The 18,841-nt window shown below is 28.3% G+C and overlaps 1 protein-coding gene across 3 annotated transcripts in view; it reads right to left on the bottom strand.

Annotated features, from left to right (window-relative positions):
* The window catches only part of LOC129981942 (suppressor of lurcher protein 1-like), a 554,298-nt gene that overhangs the window by 450,515 nt on the left and 84,942 nt on the right, over positions 1-18,841 (bottom strand). The window contains exon 1 of one of the 3 annotated variants that reach the window (XM_056093006.1): positions 5,257-5,374. The exons of the other annotated variants lie outside the window; for them this stretch is intronic. Within the exon in view, the coding sequence (XP_055948981.1) occupies positions 5,257-5,371 (115 nt within the window). The 5' untranslated portion in view covers positions 5,372-5,374. Of the gene's footprint in view, positions 1-5,256; positions 5,375-18,841 lie in introns of those variants that run through there. 3 annotated transcript variants of the gene reach the window in all.

The raw sequence follows: 18,841 nt of genomic DNA, 5'->3' as shown, positions 1-18,841 counted from the left end.
TTTTTTTGTGCTATAATATGCTCCGAATTAAATAAAAAAAGTACATATTTTGATTCGTTTTTAATTAATTAAAATTCTTCTTGAAATTTTGAAAAATCTCTTCTTGGAGAACATTTACTTAGAAAGAAGTTATTACATATAGAATTTGATAAATAACTCTAACCTGTAAAACATCTTGAATTATTTCTGTGTCACACCAGTCACAATTCATTCACAATATGCGAATCTTTAAATGTTAGTATGTTAATGGACTGATTACATGGTTTATTGGATTTGAATACATAATTCCATCATATATTTTTGATGCATTTTGTGATACACTCCTTACGATCACATAATATAAAGAATCAAAATTCCTTGCTGAACAAGTGGAATATAAAAGATTCGGTGGAATGGGCAGCATAACGTCTATCAGGTATTACTGAAGCTTTTACGGCTAAATTCGAAAACTTATTTTCTTTCATATCAATAAAACGAAATCTAGTACAGTGCATTGATACATAAAAATAAAATGAGAAACTGTGTTTAAATTTCTTTAAATTTTATATAGCAGCACACAGTGTTAGTACGATGTTACATTTTTAACATCAGGATTAATTATCTTATATGAACAAAAACAAAGAGTACCCGTATTTTTTCTAAAAAAAAAAAATAAGACAATTTTTAAAAATGTTTAATGTACAAAGCTCGTCATATGAAACTACTTATTATTTTTGAAAATTAGTTACAATTCTTTCGTTGCCTTTTGAGAATTCATGTTATACTGAAGCGCGTTTTCCCCAAGTTTATTATACTAACATTTATATATATCTTCTACATAAAGTTTACCAAAAATTGATTAAAGTGATGACCTTCGCTTTATTGTCAGTTAAGACAAGAGAATATAATCATTGCAAAAATGCATCAGAATCTGTATATAAATTTCACTGAATCTGAAAAAAAAAAAAAATTCAGAAGACATCTTATCAACAATCTCCAAAAGTTTATTGGCCATTCAATGATGAAATTCGAAAACAATTTCTTTCCGCTAATTAATAATATCAAAATAATTTAATCCTTATTATAAACGCAGTCAACAGAATATAACTTAAAAATAAACTGAAGGCTCTTCTATTTAGGATGATATTAGTTCGAAAAGAAAATACAATTACCGCGAATTTTCTGACGATAACAGCACATCCGCCGCTGTGGGCGATTTGCCATTTTTCGTTTCGCTTTCGGAAAATTTTCCACTTGCGTTTCTTATCAGTGGAACTTTTCCCCCCTGCTCTCTGGAGTGTTTTCCCGCAAAATATGAAGTTGCGTTTTAATCTTATTACTAAATTTCAAAGAAATGGGAAAGAATCTCTTAAGTCTCTCTCCGACTTATTTTAATAAAACTCAGAATTCGAATAAGAAAGTGAATAAAATGCCGACAAAAATCATTTAGAAAGGAATTGTTAAATAAATACCTCAAATAGGATCAACTTGATTTCGATTTTATTCCGCTTAGCAAACAAAATAAAGGTGATAAAAAATATTTACAATCTAGAAATATCAAAATTTCAAACGGCAGAATCAGGAATTTAATTATTAAAAAGCCAACAGCAATTTAATTCCACTTAGTTTCAGCAAGTGAACTGTCTTTCTATTGTATTAAACTCTTGTATAGTATTATGCATCTTATGCTATTTAAAGTGCAAAAAATAAAGTGTTAAATCAAAACTTTTTTTCTTTTTCTTTTAAAATCATTTTAGTAACCACATTTACGAAAATTACCTTTTTCTAAGTGATGCTCTATTAATCCATATTATCTATTTTCAAAGCATTTGTTATTTTACCAATGATAATTTTCTGTGTCTTTCTCTATTTACATTATTAGTATTTCACTTCAAATCATATCTTAAATAGGAAAGGGTACAAGGCAAATTCAGCGATTATAAATTAAAATTAAAAATATTTTAGAAAACTTTATATAGATGACATCACTTTTTTCGAATAAATATGAATTTTTCAAAAATTTTTTTGCTGTATGATATACAATTACCTTCTAGCATTTTTCTGTTCTATTTTGAAGCCTCCATTTGAGGGCGAAACAATAATTTTAAACCTACTTGAATACCTTCCAAGTGGCACATTATTTCAATCAAATAATTCGGGCAAATGAGAGTTTAAAAGGAATAAACTATTATAAAAGGATATTAATAATGAATTTTCTTTATTACATAGAATTTCTGTAATCTGTAAAATATTTTACAAAGCTTAAAGAGAATTTACAAATATATTCGAGCTAGATACTTAAGCAATTGACATTAAAAAAATAAAAGCAGTTTCGGACATTTCGAATATTAAAATAAAATGCATATATTTACGATAAAAAGAAAATCATTTTCTTAAAAATCGGCGCATATATCCTTCTTTCTTTTAAAATTACCTATTTATATTCAAAAATAAAATTTATGTAGAAAACTTTAATATATAAAAAGCATAATATGGACAAAAATATATTTAATCCAGTTGGTTCTTGCGATTTATTTGCCATAAGACGAAAAAGTTTAAAACCTAGAATTGGCATCCTGGATTTATGCTTTTATTGTTTTTCTCTCTCAGAAACACAGGTTTATGTCCAACTTCAGCAAGCTAACGGAGCAAAATTTTATAAGATTCTTCTATTTTGGAATTTAGAATTGCTTTACTAAGGCAATGATTTATAATAATAAAAATGGACAATGATGAATCAAGGCAACCTTCGATTTGCTCTGAAACACCAGATTAAGAATAACATTTGATACCTTTGACTAGGAAAACGCTTATTTATTCCTCTCTGTAGAAGAATGTGTTCCTCTTTTTATACAATTCAAAATGAGAGCCCCTTCGCTGTTCAGAGCCTCACTTAGCAATCTAACTCATATTTACAGCGTATACTTAACGGTATAAGAAAGAGAAAAAAAGAATCTTAAAACGATAAATTCACGACAGAAAAATTCAGTTAAGTGCAATTTTCCGATGGTTTCCTAATTAAAAAGCAGAAGATATTTTTTAAACTGAATAATGCGATGGCAGCGTAACGCTGTAAAATATCGGGACTGTTGAATCAACTGAAAACTCTACCTCCGACCTTTCAGAAGTTGTCCCAATAAGTTACGGAAACTTTCAAGTAAATCCACCAGTTTGAAATACTCGAGTTCTTCAACTGTTAAAAGATTTGAGATGTTATATTAAGAAGAGCGATTTTACTGTAACGGAGCTGTACTGTACTGTGGAAAAAACCACATATATTCTTAAAAAATCCAATTATAACAAATTATTTCTTTGTGAAAAAATATTATGCAATTTAAAATTATAATAGTTAAACTGCCTAAATGTTAATTTAATGACTCAATGTAGATTTTTTATTTAATTCTTTTCCTGCGTGGAAAGCAAATTTCAAATATAGGAGTAAATACTCCTTAAAAAAACAAAAAAAATCAGTGACTCATGCATTTATTAAACTATTCCTTTTTCAGAGGAAAATTTCGAGTCTAGATCTTTTAATTCCAGTTTATTGAAAACTTTTTTCTATTTTTCTAATAAATATTTTTTGAACCTTAAACTGAAAATTTCTTAATCGTACAATCTGTTTGGAATCTGACATTCTATTTCTTATCTAAATTTAAAATTTTGTTCTTAAAAAATATTATCTCATGATAAATTCAGAAATGCCTTTATTTTAGGGTTTAATGATATATCTAAAATTGCTCCCATAAATATAGACCATTTATTTGATTGATTTTGCAAGCTATCAATAAATTAAAATAAGACATATTATTTAAGTAATCAGTTGAAATCAATCAGAAAGTAGCGAAAGTTAACGAATATTTTACATTAACGATATTTATACTTTTTAGTCCTCATTTTAATGACTAAAATTATGCTGCTTTTCAGTAAAATAAAACAATGAAATGTCTCCTAAAATACTATTTTAGAAAAACATTCACACAACATAAAGAATTAACTATTCAAATGAAAAACATTGGAATGTTTGGTTCTTTTTTGAGTTACTTTCATAATTACAGGAAACGCTTCGCGGCAATTTTATAAACATAAAATATCAAATTGAAACTTAAGACTAATCTGCAGAAACTATATATCTTTATATATATTTTTGGAATTCACGCATTAAATATAAAATGTTATAATTTTTATACATCTAATTTTTAAAAAACACTGGCATATATTGTTTTATTCAACAATTAAGCTACTCCTCATACAGGAAAGAGAGATTTTCTTTTAAAATTATATCTAAACCAAAGCTTCTAAATAACAATATTTTTTTGCATATTATTTGCAATATTTCCAGAACTTTGAGAGATTCCGACTAATGGAATAATTAATAAAATAAAGCAATTAGCGAACTTAAACAAGATTCCTTGAGTTAAAGCATGAATCAGCTATTCACTTGAACCTACTGTCTAACAACTCACTGTTCAAAGGCTACACATATTTTTAATTAATATCCATCATTTTAAATATAACTGCGATTTTGAAATTCCATCATTAAATCATGCCATTTTATTAATTATACGTTAAAAAATAATAGATAAATTAAAATTACAAATAATTTGCAATATTATACATTTTCAACTGAGTATTAAGTCTAATTGATTATTTTCCCGCAATTAATAGTTTAATGATATACATCTGCTAAAACAGAAGAGTATTATGCTTCTTTTGTAAAAGTTAATGAATTGGCAGAATATAGAAAGAAAAACTTCATTTGCAGAAACCATTTAAGTTTGTGCCTGTATTGCTGTTTCACGTGGGTAAAAGCTTTTACAAAGGAATTTTACAAAATTCCAAGTGTACACCGAAAAATTATCAATATCTTTTTCAGATTTTGTAAAATCAGACTTAAAACGATCTTATCTTAATAGAAATTTATTTTACTCTGATTCAATACCAATTTCTTCCTTGTAACAGAGTAATAAGTCATGTACGAAATTTCCATAATTAAAAAAAACTTCACTTTGATATTTTTGAAATTATGTTATTAATAAATAGAATAAAATTAAATCACGAAGTTGTCTAACCTCTAAAGAAATACTTTTAAAAAATACTTATCAAATTCTAAACGGTGATAGAAAAACAATTCTCATACGTTGCTTCTACAATAGCGAATAATTTTGCTTCGAAATTTTTGCCCCAAACGAATTACCACACAAACGAAATTAGAAAACTTTTGAGTAAAAAATTACCTCCTGCAACCATGCATAACAGGAATTAATCCAAAGAACTGACCTTTGGTTTCACGCCTCGTATCTACCGCTATAAAGGAACTGACGGAACACAGGGCAAACCACCACACGAAGGGATGTTTCATCTTTCCTAAGTTTTGCTCTGAAAAAAGCCCCATCCACACTCGCCGGCCGGAGATAAAGTACTGAGAGAGGTTGCCGTGCGCCCCAGCAGAGGAAGCCCCACGTCCGGAGCATGCGCCCCACAAGCTTATCTCTAATAAAGGGAATCCAATCTCGATTGGTTGGAACTAGCCAGCACTGGGTGTTATTGCCTTTTATGAAAGCAAATACCAGGATTTACCACACAAAACGAGGATTAATTCAGAGATTAATTTCTCAAACAGGAAATAGCTTTCAGGATTAGTGACGATTTTTATGCTTCGAAAATTAATACAGCTTTAAGTTCTAGTTTGGGATGAATAAGACACACATTTTTTTTTGGTTCTGTATTAGTAAAAAATAAATAAAGTCTAATTATGTTTTGGACTGCTAATTTTATTGAACTATTTTAAAATGAAGTGGTTTTTCCATCGTCACTAACAAAATGGAGTATTTTTGTTGTTCTCTCTCTCTCTTTTTAATTTGCTGGTTTCGATAGAGTTATTTTTAAAACTATATAAAAATAAGCATTGGATAGATGTTTTTAAGAGCAAAAATGTAAATAAGCCTCTATAAAATATCTTTAAATCTATGCATTTGACGAATTAAATTATTGTCTATGCATCCATCGTCTTAATTTGGACTATAGCAAAGGAATGTGTCGCTACAAACAAAACAGTAATATGATAGATTTAACGTCTGTTGTCACCTAATATAAAATCTAAGTTTTCGAACGAGAAATAACGAATGAACGCCAAATTGAATTAAAAAAATTATGTGCATCATACTGATTTTGTATCATATTTCATTCCTACAAAGGCTGAAAAGTATTTTAATAGAAAATTGAAAACAAAAATTAAGAAGTGTTAAATCTTCAATTATAGTTCAATCGTCTTCTATCGAATCTAATCGCAGTGTACTGCACAGATTATTTTTAAGGTTTGCTTTTATGTAAATATTTTTATCATTTTCATGGATATTTTAGCATAGATACTCGATGTCAGTTTGAGCGAATCATCTTTCTTAGAATAACAACCATTCACTTCTCCGATTAACTCATTTTTTTTTCTTATTTTTAAATATGCTCTTTGAATTGTTGTTTCATTAGAAAATCTAACCCTTTTAACAAATTTAATTAGTTATTTATTAAAAATATTGCGAAATGACACTTACATTGTTCGCATCTGTATACGATTTCACAATTGCACTTCAAACTCAAAAGCACTCACCATAAGCCATTTTGTTTTGTCACTTCGTTATAATAAATGCTTCATACTTTCATATTATTTCAGTAAAACTTGTTGCTCTTTATTTGAAGATTCTACCTGAAATATTATAGAAAGTGCCCTAAAGGCAAATCTTATAAACTCCTTTGAAAAAGGATTTTAAGTTGTCATTTATTGGTAATTTTTTAATGCTTTTACTGTAGCGAGAAAGATAAAAGATTTCTAACAGCTGTTAATTAGTTATATAGCAGTTTATAGTCATTGTTTTATTCTATGTTAATTAATGTCTGATCAGAATTATTTATATTACCAAACGCTCTTTCAAGATAATTTGACTAACAAAGATCAATGGAAGATAAAATTTAAAAGAAATTGAAATAATTTGTGTAACTCGTCCTTAATAGCTTCCACAGGAAACTGTCATCAAATAAATTATGATAGGCATATAATTCCTTTTATTTTACATCATTTTCTTTACTGTGCATTTCCTTGACTCTTTTGTCTATATCTAAGCCTCCAAAGCGATAGCACGAAAGAGCTACAACATTTTACTTATTTCAATCATTAAGTTACAGAAATATTTATTATACTTATTATTTAAAAATTTAATTCGTTACTTATTACTTTAGTCTGTTAATTTACTTTTAGTATAAGGAAGAAAGAACAAAAACACAAGGAAAGACGGATCCAATATTCTGTGAAACTGTGTTGTTCCCTTATTTTACATGTAACATATTATACACTCGTATCACTAAAAAGATTAAATGCTACTTTCCCATTGAAAATCCTTCTCTGCTTATTAAATCACATTGCAAACATTTTCTTCCAAAAAGTGTTCTAATCTTCTCTTTGTATCGATAATCTACGATGATGTTTCATCAGTACAAAACCATTCTTATACCCAGCTTCTGAAGATGAAACGACATAATTTCTTTGGATCGTTTCTAAAGTTGGGAGCTCAATGGCGATTTTTCTTTGAATGACCATCAAAATAATAGAAGTGTTATCCCATTTAGGAACTTAATGAATGATGGATCTTTATAGAATGTATTTTATTTCATTGAGATCTACTTCCAATTGTTTCCTGCTTGCTTAAATATGAGGTGTTCAGTTCACATACAACGTTCTACAACTGAGCAATAGATCATAATAAAACGGGAAATAAAATCGCCTTCAAAACCAGAATGTATTAAAATGCTGTTAACAGCCCAATAATAGGCAACAGTTTTAGTAACGTGGCTCACCTTTTTCGTTGAAAGCGTTGAAAGGTTTTCCCCTTATTTTGGTGTAATTTGTCAGATTGTTTTTATTTATTTTTTATATATTGTCTTATGAATTCACGTGCTGAATATTACTAGGATTTCAAAATTTAGATTGAAAATAAAATGATAGATTGTCTTAAAAAATCTAAGCTTTAAAAACACTTTTACATGATTAAAGTCATGGAATCAAGATAAGTGAATGCTGATTGATTATAACATTTGATCCAAGGAAAATTCGGTGAACACAGTGGATTGATTCGTTTTGATTGCGAATTCTTTACATATTCTAATAATCTGAGTTGTCTTATTCATTCTTATTTTTCATTTGTGCATTAAAAAATCAAATCTAAGTGAGTATTATGTTTTCACATACTTCAAATTATTTGAAACGTTAACTATTTCATGCGTTAATTCTGAATTATTCCCAATATTTTATAAATGTTTTGAACTTAATCGAGATAAGTTCTCACTGTTTTTAAAATGGGAAAAAGACGGAATAATTGGATTAAAAGTATCCGAACAATTTCAAATTTACAAAAATTTTCGAAATTCCCCTGGAAGAATAATTGAAACACACTTCGGCCATATATTTGATTTGCAATCTCATTGAATTCAATATACTTGAATTCTCATTTTGCAGTAAAAATTTGATTACAGGGATATTTAAGTATACTGACCAGAAGTTATCAAAGAAGAAATAATTTCGTTTCTCCCCTGTTTTACAAAAAAAGTGATAAAGATTTACAATTTTCAGAAAGGATTTTGCTTGTAATGCATACTATAATATATTTAATATAATGCACTGTCGGTCAATCGCCATACAGTCTGGAAGTTTCGTATAATTAGGTTGAAAACTATGCATATTATAAACAAGAAACATTAAAAAAAATAGATATAAAAAACTGTTATATTTACGTAATTTTAGTACGATTTTTATAAAAGCCTGTCCTTTATTTGATTGGGTTAAAATTCTGACTCAAACGAAGAATTCTAATATCAATAAAACATTAAAAAAATTTACATAAATTCTTGCGATTTTGAATTATTTCTTGGAACAAATAAGACGACAGGAAATTAAACCTTGGATATTGTAAAAAAAATATGGCACACCTTCTGAATTCTGATGATAAAACTGAGTGTTAAATCTCATCTTTTTAACTCTTTATTTCTTATAGTTATGCTATCTAGCATATATAATATTCCTAAAAGTGTGTTTATCGGACACATGAAATTCTGACTGTGAATAAAATTCGTCAAAAAGTTCAGAGTGAAATTTCTGAATGTTGCACTATTCTTTTTGATATTTCGTATGAGAGAGAGAGAGAGAAAAAGTCAAAACACATACTCAAAAGTTAATGGATCTTTAATGCAGCTTAATGACTGCATTCAAGCAAAATGTATTATTTTTATCTAAAGACAAAAATATGCCAATAGCAGATATTATCCAAATTACTAACTTGCCTTTCGAATGATTATATAGACTGGAAATACATTAACATACTCTAAAGCAAACACACTTGAATTGAATGACTCTACAAAGAAATGTTTAATTATAGCTTTAGCATGCATCAATCGAGAGCATCGTGAAGAAGTGAAGTGACGGTTGGCCGAACGCACAGAGGCTCATTACGCGCCATTCAGCTGAACAGGCCGGATAGCTGTTGATCATTATTGAATCTCAGAGGACAATGAGGAATCCATTAAGCTTATTTCCCGTCTCGCATTAATGATTTTTATCGGAAGGGCACACCTAAAAAATAATTTATACCGATACCTATGGTCTCATTATTAGAAAGGCAAAGAACGTCTCATGGAGTCTGCATAATGTTTTTAAATGAGGAATTCACAAATGCACTGGGGGCAAACGACAAAAAATAGACATTTTTAAGAATATACTTTCAGAGACACATTTTTTGAGTTTTCAAAGAGAAATTCTAAAATTGACACGTGTGTGACCAATTATGTTTAAATATTTAATTATGATTAAGCTTCTGAAAGTCACTGTTAAAATCCATGTAAGTGAGAAGTCATAAAATCTGTGATGGCACGTGGTCTCGATAAGTAAATCGGTTGGAACAATTTTATTCCTTTCAAATATGGTTCAATTTTAAATTTTGAAGATATTTTAAATAATTACCGAATTATTTTAGAAAATCGCAAATAACTACACGTTGTGTTTTCCGGATAAAAACAATTCTGAAATATTAAAACAATAGAATTAAGAACAATTCATGATCGGAATGCATTAAGAATCTTACCTTTTTGTACTTAGTGCCAAGAAAATTGTTAAAAATAGCTTTGTTCAAAATTATTTATCTCGGTTAATTTTAGTCGCTAAAGGATGGAGTGTATTTTCTTTAAAGTGGAACGACGTAAATATTTAGTGCTATTTCAAATTAAATTTCGCGTTTGAAGTTCCTGATACAGGCCAAGAAAACTTTATCCATCGAAGCTGCGTTATTTTAAAACACTTATATATATGTGCCGTCTGTTGCACATATGAGCCAACGAAATAGAATTATGGCTTACGACATCACTTAACTATTAAAAAGAAAAGCTTCCTCGTAACTTTTACAATATTGTAATTTCATTTCCTTATTTCTTTGGAAATTACAGGCATTAAACAGAATTATTCGTCTGTAGTTTATAACAAAGGAAAAAAATCACACAATATAATATTGATAAAAACAATAAAGGCAGTTTGAAACTCAAGAGATAGTAAAATAATCTATTGTTGGAAATTCAATAAATGAAATATTTTAAAAAATTGTGAAAATTCATAAAACTTTTGTTCGAATATTAAAGTAATACTGATGCACGAATTTTCATGTAGAAATTATTTATCTGCGGATTATTTTTATTCAGACGTTAAAGTGGAAAAAAACGTCAAAATTTTGCTTAATTTTTAATTTATTAAAATTTGAAATTTACTCGGAGATAGCTATTTTCACCTTCTAAAATACAAATGAGCAAAATTTGGCACCAAACAGGTCAAACAGTTTGGCTGTAGAATGCCAAAATGCAGGTACAGATTCATCTTTATTATTAATACAGACGATAAGATTGGGCCTCTATGAAAATTCACATTTCGTCATTTTCACAGCAGTCCAAGTGTTGAATCGAATAATATAAAGTATAGCTCTTTAAATCATGAAGAGTGTTTTTCTGACTGGAAGTATATGGCTACTTCAAACGGTTTTGAAGTTGGTTACTAGGCTACAATTATAGTTGGCACTCAGTATAAATTTTACATTCGTTATTGGTAACAAAAATTTGTGTTTTAATTTCATGGTAATGAGATGTAATAACTTTAACAACATTAATACTGAAAATTTTTAAATGTTATGAACATAAATCATTTTATTATATTACTGAACAACAAAGTTAGTAATTCGCCAAAACCAAAATAGATGTATGAAGATAATTTTATTAAAGTATAATCATTTACAATTTTCTTCATTACTTAAATAATGATTTAGGAGAAAATTTGAGAGCATCAGATCCGAAAGCCTTAAAAATTGCTTTTAAACGTTCATGTCTAACTTAAGGATAATTTATCATTTTATATGCCATTTTATTTGGAGTACAAACAAATATGGGACTCTATGTTTTCATCCAATAAATAGAATTGCTATTGTTAAATTAGAAAGCTACCAAACAGGAAGTGTGATTGTATAGTTTGACAATCTTCATTGATAATTAAGAATGCATTGCAATTCTGTTGCTGAACACAAGCCCATTTAATAATTCCGATCAATGAACGCGTGCTCTACATCTGCAGAAATCATCCACCCTTGAAATATTAAGACAAATTGTTGTTCTTAGATTTCGGAGTGTTAGAGAAGGCGTCAACAGAATCTTTAATTTGTGACACGTCACGTAATTACACCCCCACCCTTCACGCCAATAATCCATATGTTGATAATTGTATATCACCGGTCGATCCCATGAAATTGATTGCCGTGTTAGTCGAAATTGCATATTTGGAGACAGAGTTCTAAGGATTGAATCTCCATATGGAAATCATCAATCCTGAAAATAGATCGTGCCTGATTGCTGAGACGACGGGCACGGTAATTTATTTCCGGCTTAGATTGCCAAAAATCGATCGCTTATAATAGAAATGCATAATCTTTTCTTGATAGGCTTGCAGGCTAATCATAAGAAGCACTGTCTGAAAATCTGATTTATTAGGCAATGAAATTTGCAAACAGGTCAAAATGCGATTGCATGAAGCAGCGTGTTATTTCTATGCATTAATATGATAGCAGAAACCCATTGCCCAGTATATTCAAACGAGGCGGTCCTTTAGTAATCATTTAGCTTTCTCAAAGGCAAATCTAATTGTATGATGCATTTTTTTTTCTTTCAGAGTATAATTTTCTTTGTCACTGTAGGTCTCATATTGTAAGGATGGAAATTAAAGGGATAGGGTAAGATGTAAAACAAATTTTAATATATATATATATATATATAATGCGTGCGTGCATGTTTGTGGAGTTACACTAAGCTTAGACATAATATAAAAAAAATTTGCACAAGTTTAGAAATTTGAATGTCGAAAAATTTTTTTTTTTTTAATTTGAAATAGAACTTTAATGAACTAAAAATTAAGAAGATTTTTTTTTGTTTCCCCGCAATAATCTCAATTTAGATCATGGCATAAAAATGACTTTTTCTACACTATCATATCAGGGAAAGCTCCTCTCGGGCGTCATTGAACATCAGACGTTTTATATATTTATTTATTTAAATTTTGAAAGCTAACATGCCAACGTAGTCTTAAAAAAATGTAGATTAATTTTTTCGGGGAAAATTTAAAAAGGAATAACTTAAGAAGAACTATATATTTTATTTTTCGGAGAAATAAACAAGTCCTTTTTTAGGTGAATAATTATGCATCTAATTACTTTACCATGTACAAAGGGTTAAAACTAAAAACAATGTATAATGTTAATTCTTTGCTGCACAATTTTTTCTCTAATTTTAATAAATATTTCCAAGCATATTTTATAACAGTATTCTCTCCTGTTGTAAAGTAAATCTAATCGCCTACATTTTTACTTGAATTATTAAATAGCATCATTTTCTTCCTACATTTCAAAGAAAGATACGAAGAGACTTTGGGCATTCTTTTGAATATTGAGAAGACTTTACATTGTTATTGAAATGTGGATTATTTTTAGATTTGAGGTAATTACAGTTAAGGTCCTCAGTAGTATCCAGTGTCGAAAGATTTTCTGCCACGTTTCTATTCACTGCTGATCTTTGCATAACATTCTTTGTCCTAAAATATTGTTTTTTTTTTATTTTAATACGCTGAATTTTGAATTAATGAAGAAAAAGGCTAAGATACTGAGTAAATGATAAAACATATTCTGCAATAAACACAATTTCGAACCTGAATATTTATTTTTCTTGTATATTTTATAGACATGCTTCAATTCAGTAAGGTAGTTATTGAGTTAAATAGGACGATTATTTCAAGCTTCAAACTCAAAGCTTAAATTATATCTGAGGAAACAGTTAATGAGAATTAAGGAGATTCATTGTACAGTAAGCAGAATAATCGAAAAGTTTTTAAAACAGAAACGGACAAAAAATATCAATGTCAAATTTGTTTAAAACAGAGTTAAGGGAATTATTAAAAAATGCGATAAAAGATCAAAACAAAGTTTTAACTATCAAGCAGAGACCTAGCGATTAATTTATAATTAATTTTTGGTTCTCACAGCAATCCAATGATTTTCCGAAACTGTTAAGAAATATGCGCATTTGCCCGCAAAATTGATAAAAATCTTCAAAAAAAAAAAAAAAAAAATTCCCAAATTTTTACATATTTAAGACCGAAAATGCGCCACACGTTATGAATTTGTATCTGTAAACCTTGCATTCACGATGCCGTCCTGTTATGTGTATAAAAATTCGACAGCTGCAATAGATTCCGGAACAACTGCATGCTGCTATGTTACAGTAAAAGTCTTAATTCAATCCAAGGTATGACACAAGATCTTATCGAAAACTTGTGACCTCATCAGCTCTCAAGCCAAAGCAAGTTGATTCAATTGTATGGAAGAGATGATTGTTGAGTTGTAAGTTTCATCTCAATTATTTAAATTAGATTAAAACTTGCGTATAGCCATTGCCTTCAATTTCATTTAACATTTTGGCAAGTTATAAAGTAATTAAACAAATTATAATAAATTAGTAATTTCATAAATGACAACTTTATTCATTTAGGAATAAATATGTCGCCACCTTTTCAATTTGCAATACATTTGCAATACATTTATCAAAGAATTATAAAAATACAAATTGTCAGTGCCTCAAAAATCTGAGCAAAATTACACCAATTAAAAATTTAAAAATCCTTAATCCATTAATTTTATACAATGGACTTTTTTACTCATATAATTTGTAGTTGTACGTAATCTTTAATTTATAATTTTTGAAATGATTTAACTTGGTGATTTATATTGTAGTAAAAATGGATGTAACTCGAAATGAAAGCAAAACATATGTCTGAAGATAGGTATATGGTCCGTGTTATTTTTTTTCTTAAACACTTTTAGACAACGGGGTTGCACCCAACGGGAACATCTTTATTGAAAATAAGACAAATGAAGTTGGAAGAACAAAATTTTCACACGTCTTTCAACGCATTTTTTTTTATTTTGAGTTGAAATTAATTTAAACGGTAATAAAAAATAACTTTGGAATTTAGGGATATCTAATCCCATTTAGAAGAAACAGAATAATACTGTAGAAGAATTAGAATAATACTGTAACAATTTCAAACGAGTTTCGAAGTAAATAAATTATCTCTGAAATAACTAAAATTCTGAACTTTCTAAGAAACCTGAGTTCAGAAATTTTTCATTTCGTTGCTCTAAATTTTCTTACATTTATCTAAGCAACTGCTGAAGTAACAAATAACTTTTGATGAAATTATCATTTTCAAATGGCATTATATTAGTAAAATTATTTTATATTTAAGATACATGAAAGCCTGATTCATCTAAAAACAAATGAAAATTCTCTCTTTCAGAAGTATAATAAACAATTTGATTGTAAAAAATTAATAATTTATGTGGAAGAGAATTATTATACTAAAAGGTATAATAACGGAAAGATATAAATCAAGTGGTAATAAATAAAATAAACTGCAGTATGATTCATATCAGGTTTCTTATAAAAATATGTTTTTCTATTCGATAATATTAGAAAAATTCTTTATCTCAAAATAATTTATCGACAGTATTATAAAGAGAAAATAATTTTATTTCCTCAAAAGTAACTTCATTTTCTAAATTTGGGTGATACAAATTCTGGCTATTATGTACTCTATGCTTTAGGAAGCTTCAATAAAATGTAGATTATAATGTTAAATGATATAAGTGCTAAAAAATTTAAAAAAAATAAATCACGTTATAATGTTAAATAAACAATGCTTCAAAATTTGGTGAACACGAAAAATACTTGGTATTTCTCCAAGTAATTTGAAAGAGCTTATAAAGAGATACCTAAAGTGAAAATGTATCTTTTTTATTTCCTTTTAGCATTTCGAACGTTAATACTACCATAAAATATTTTTTACTTCAAAGTGCATCTTTCAGTAGCATTTCATTTCTGCTTTATCTCATTTTTTTAATCTAAAATTGATGAACAATTTTTCCTTCAATAAGTTTTTGCAAAAAAAGGATAAGGATTAGAGGCTATAAATAACAACTTTCGCAATTAAAATATCACAAATAGTTTAAATATACCAGGTTCATATTAGAACTAATGAGTTTGTCTTATTGCAACTTTAAAACATTTTAATGAACGCCAAAAGTGGCTAAACTGCGTTATATTTTGTTACAAATTTAATCTCAATTATATTTAACTATTAAAATTTAAATCAGAATAACGGAGTTTCATAAAATAACTTCTTTGTCAAGAAAGAGAAATGCAGCTACACGATTCGAGACTATTTACTTTTTCAATATGGTGGTTAATCTCTTGCGAAATTTCTAAACTATTTCAGAGCCAGGGGAAAGTTATCTCTCTCTTTTCAGTTTGTTCATTAATCGCTAAGGACGGAATAACTGAACCGTTAACGCAGATTAGAGAATCTATTCCTTTTAGAGGGAATATATTTAGCTTTCTCCTATGGCTGCTATTTACAAAGTTTAAATTTCAAAAGTTTTAACATTATAATTAATTCTTTTGTAAAAAGGAATGTTACAATTATGGAATGATTTCTGATTTGACTGTAGACTTAAATACGAATGATTTGAATGAATAAACGAAATGAAAGACGCTGATTGGCAGAATAATGATTAATTTATTATTATATCAGTTTGTAATATTCATATTTTAATATGATATATTATGATAAGAAGTACATTCATGTTTCGCATAAAGTTAAAGACAGATTTATTTAAAAATAACAAAAATCATGAAAACCAATGCAAGAACAGTAAACTTAACTTTCGATTCTGAAATTAAATCGTCCAATTGCAGAAAATTTATGAAAAAATTTCATGAAGGGCCAAGAGAATTTACAGCTTTTGAAAATGGAGGACGAAATTTTTTTTTAATTCTTTCCGTATTAAATATAGGTATCTCCTTAATTCCTTTCTAATTTCTGTTTCAAATGTAGTTTTTGTGATATGTGTGAAAATTATCAATTAAATTTTTTTCAAGAAGATAATAAAAATAGCATTATTCCAATTGCTCCAAACATATAAAAAAGATTTGTTTTATTAACAAGGTTCAGTTTTACATTGTGACAAGTATTCATTCTTAATTACATGAAATGAAAACATATATTTAATTAAAATATGTATGAAATTATCTATAAGTTATTCTTAAAAATATGTTTCTGGTAGAAGCGCAACATTAAAACATTTTAGACAAAAAATATTAGAAAAATATATCAATCTATAGATATTTGACTAAGCATTAAAATATAGATTTACAAAAGTACTTTAGAACAATTTATACTAGACAGTAAAATAGCTTATTGTCTAGTCCTTAGATAATTCAAGGGGGGAAAAGTTCCAACGTATTTATTTCTCATACTTTCTTGTATTAAAAGACAATGATTAACAAAACAAACAATAACAACAAACTGTAATACAAAAAAAAAATGAAGACGAAAAGCACATCTGATCCATGATATTCATTTATTTTAAAAATTAAACAATCTCGATTATTAAAACGCCAGTATGTATATTCGTTCTCAAATTTACAATTGTGTGAGTGAATTCAATGACAAAAATTAGAATACAGAGAATAATGCAATATAAGAAACCTAAACAAATATGAAATAAATTCTTTCAGGATGGCAATTTGAAATAATTGAATTTTAATTTCCGACTCCCAGGTATGAACGACTGGCCCCATAACTTTATTATTCCTGAAAACCTAAGATTTATGAATATTCTTAAGAGGACTTGAACTATTGCCAAATAAATGTAACAAAACTTAAGATATCCCCAAGTGATCAACCTCGCCTGACAGAGGATGAAGTCGAAAAAGAGATTTAAAAAAATGTTTGAAATCAAGTGTTGCAAAAGAATTATAATAACAAGATTAATAAAAATGGTTAACTTCTTTATCTTTATTTATAGTAAAGATAAATGTGTGTGTTTGCACTATATGAACAAGACCGTTTGACCTAGAGATATGAAACTTAAACTTCCTCTAAAGTACGTGTAGCACATACATGCTTTAAAGGTTGGGACCTTGGGAGCACCTTTAAGCTATTTTTTTATTTTGATTAGAATTTTAATTAAAAATTAAACAAATGTTTTCCGTTTTTCTGTCATAGCTTCCAAAATTATTATAGAGCACAAATGAGTTTTACATCATTTTAAATTCCAAAATATTATCTTTTCAATGAGATCTATCATTTTGCATTATAATTTATTTTTCAATTTTCAATTAATATCTAATATTATTTCAAGAATAATTTTTAATAATATATTTCACACTAAATTATAAAATTAATCCTGCACGATCACATCATACTCGCATGAGTAAAGCAGGAAAATGCATAGCATACTAACAGAGCTGTGTTAAAGTATCTAAAGCAGTAAAATTTATTTGACTACCAAAGCTTGATGATTAAATATATTTCGCTGAAGAAGTCATAAATAACAAGTTACATTAAGTATATAATTAAAAATTTTAGTTACCATTAATCCTGGTGAACTAGTTGGTTGTCAATAGCCGCAAGTAGGGAAAAATTAACCGGTGACATTGACCATAAAATGCACCAGTAACAAACAAATATAATATATCAAATTAATCATATAAAATATTATTACAATGAAAAGAACTTTATTTTGCCTATAAAGAACCAATTAAAATATTTAGACAATTGTAACAAAAGACGCAGTCCTAAATGCATTGATTTTAATAATCCTTTCCATAAAAGCAAAATTTAATATTTCTCAAAGCTCAACACATAGAAGGAGCACGTAGGCGGAGCGGAAGTTCTTAGAAATCTGAAAATGCTGCTTTTTTAAGTTAAAATTTTAAGGCATTTTATAATTATCCAACAATACTTTCTCATATCACACTCTATGTCAGCCCCTCAGGCAGTACAATCCACGAACACTAAAAATAAAGAAATCTGGAAAATTAAGAAACAGGCTAAAGAGAGCAAATGGATTAGATTACATTGAATGAAGGTTCACAACCGAATATGCGGAAACGAGAAAGCAGATGAATATACAAAGGCCGCACAGAAAGATCAAATAGATATGATAGTCTCAAAATCATTTTGCCTTTTAAAGAAAGGAGAGAGACGACTTCGCAGGGGCAGGATAGATAGAAAATGTCGTGGAAAGGCCGCATAACACATGAATTCATACCGGAACCAAAAGTTATAAAACCAAAGTATTTCACCCAATGTTAGTGCAAATTACATCAGGACAGGGAAGATTTTTCTGAATACTTTGACGGATTCGGAAGGATGCAAGGCAGCACATGTATATGAGGATGAATA

This window comes from Argiope bruennichi, chromosome 8 (genome assembly GCF_947563725.1).
Source record: "Argiope bruennichi chromosome 8, qqArgBrue1.1, whole genome shotgun sequence".
NCBI classification, from domain to species: Eukaryota; Metazoa; Arthropoda; class Arachnida; order Araneae; family Araneidae; genus Argiope; species Argiope bruennichi.
The sequence above is the reverse complement of the archived record's forward strand: the minus strand, read 5'-3'. Positions and strand labels throughout refer to the sequence as shown.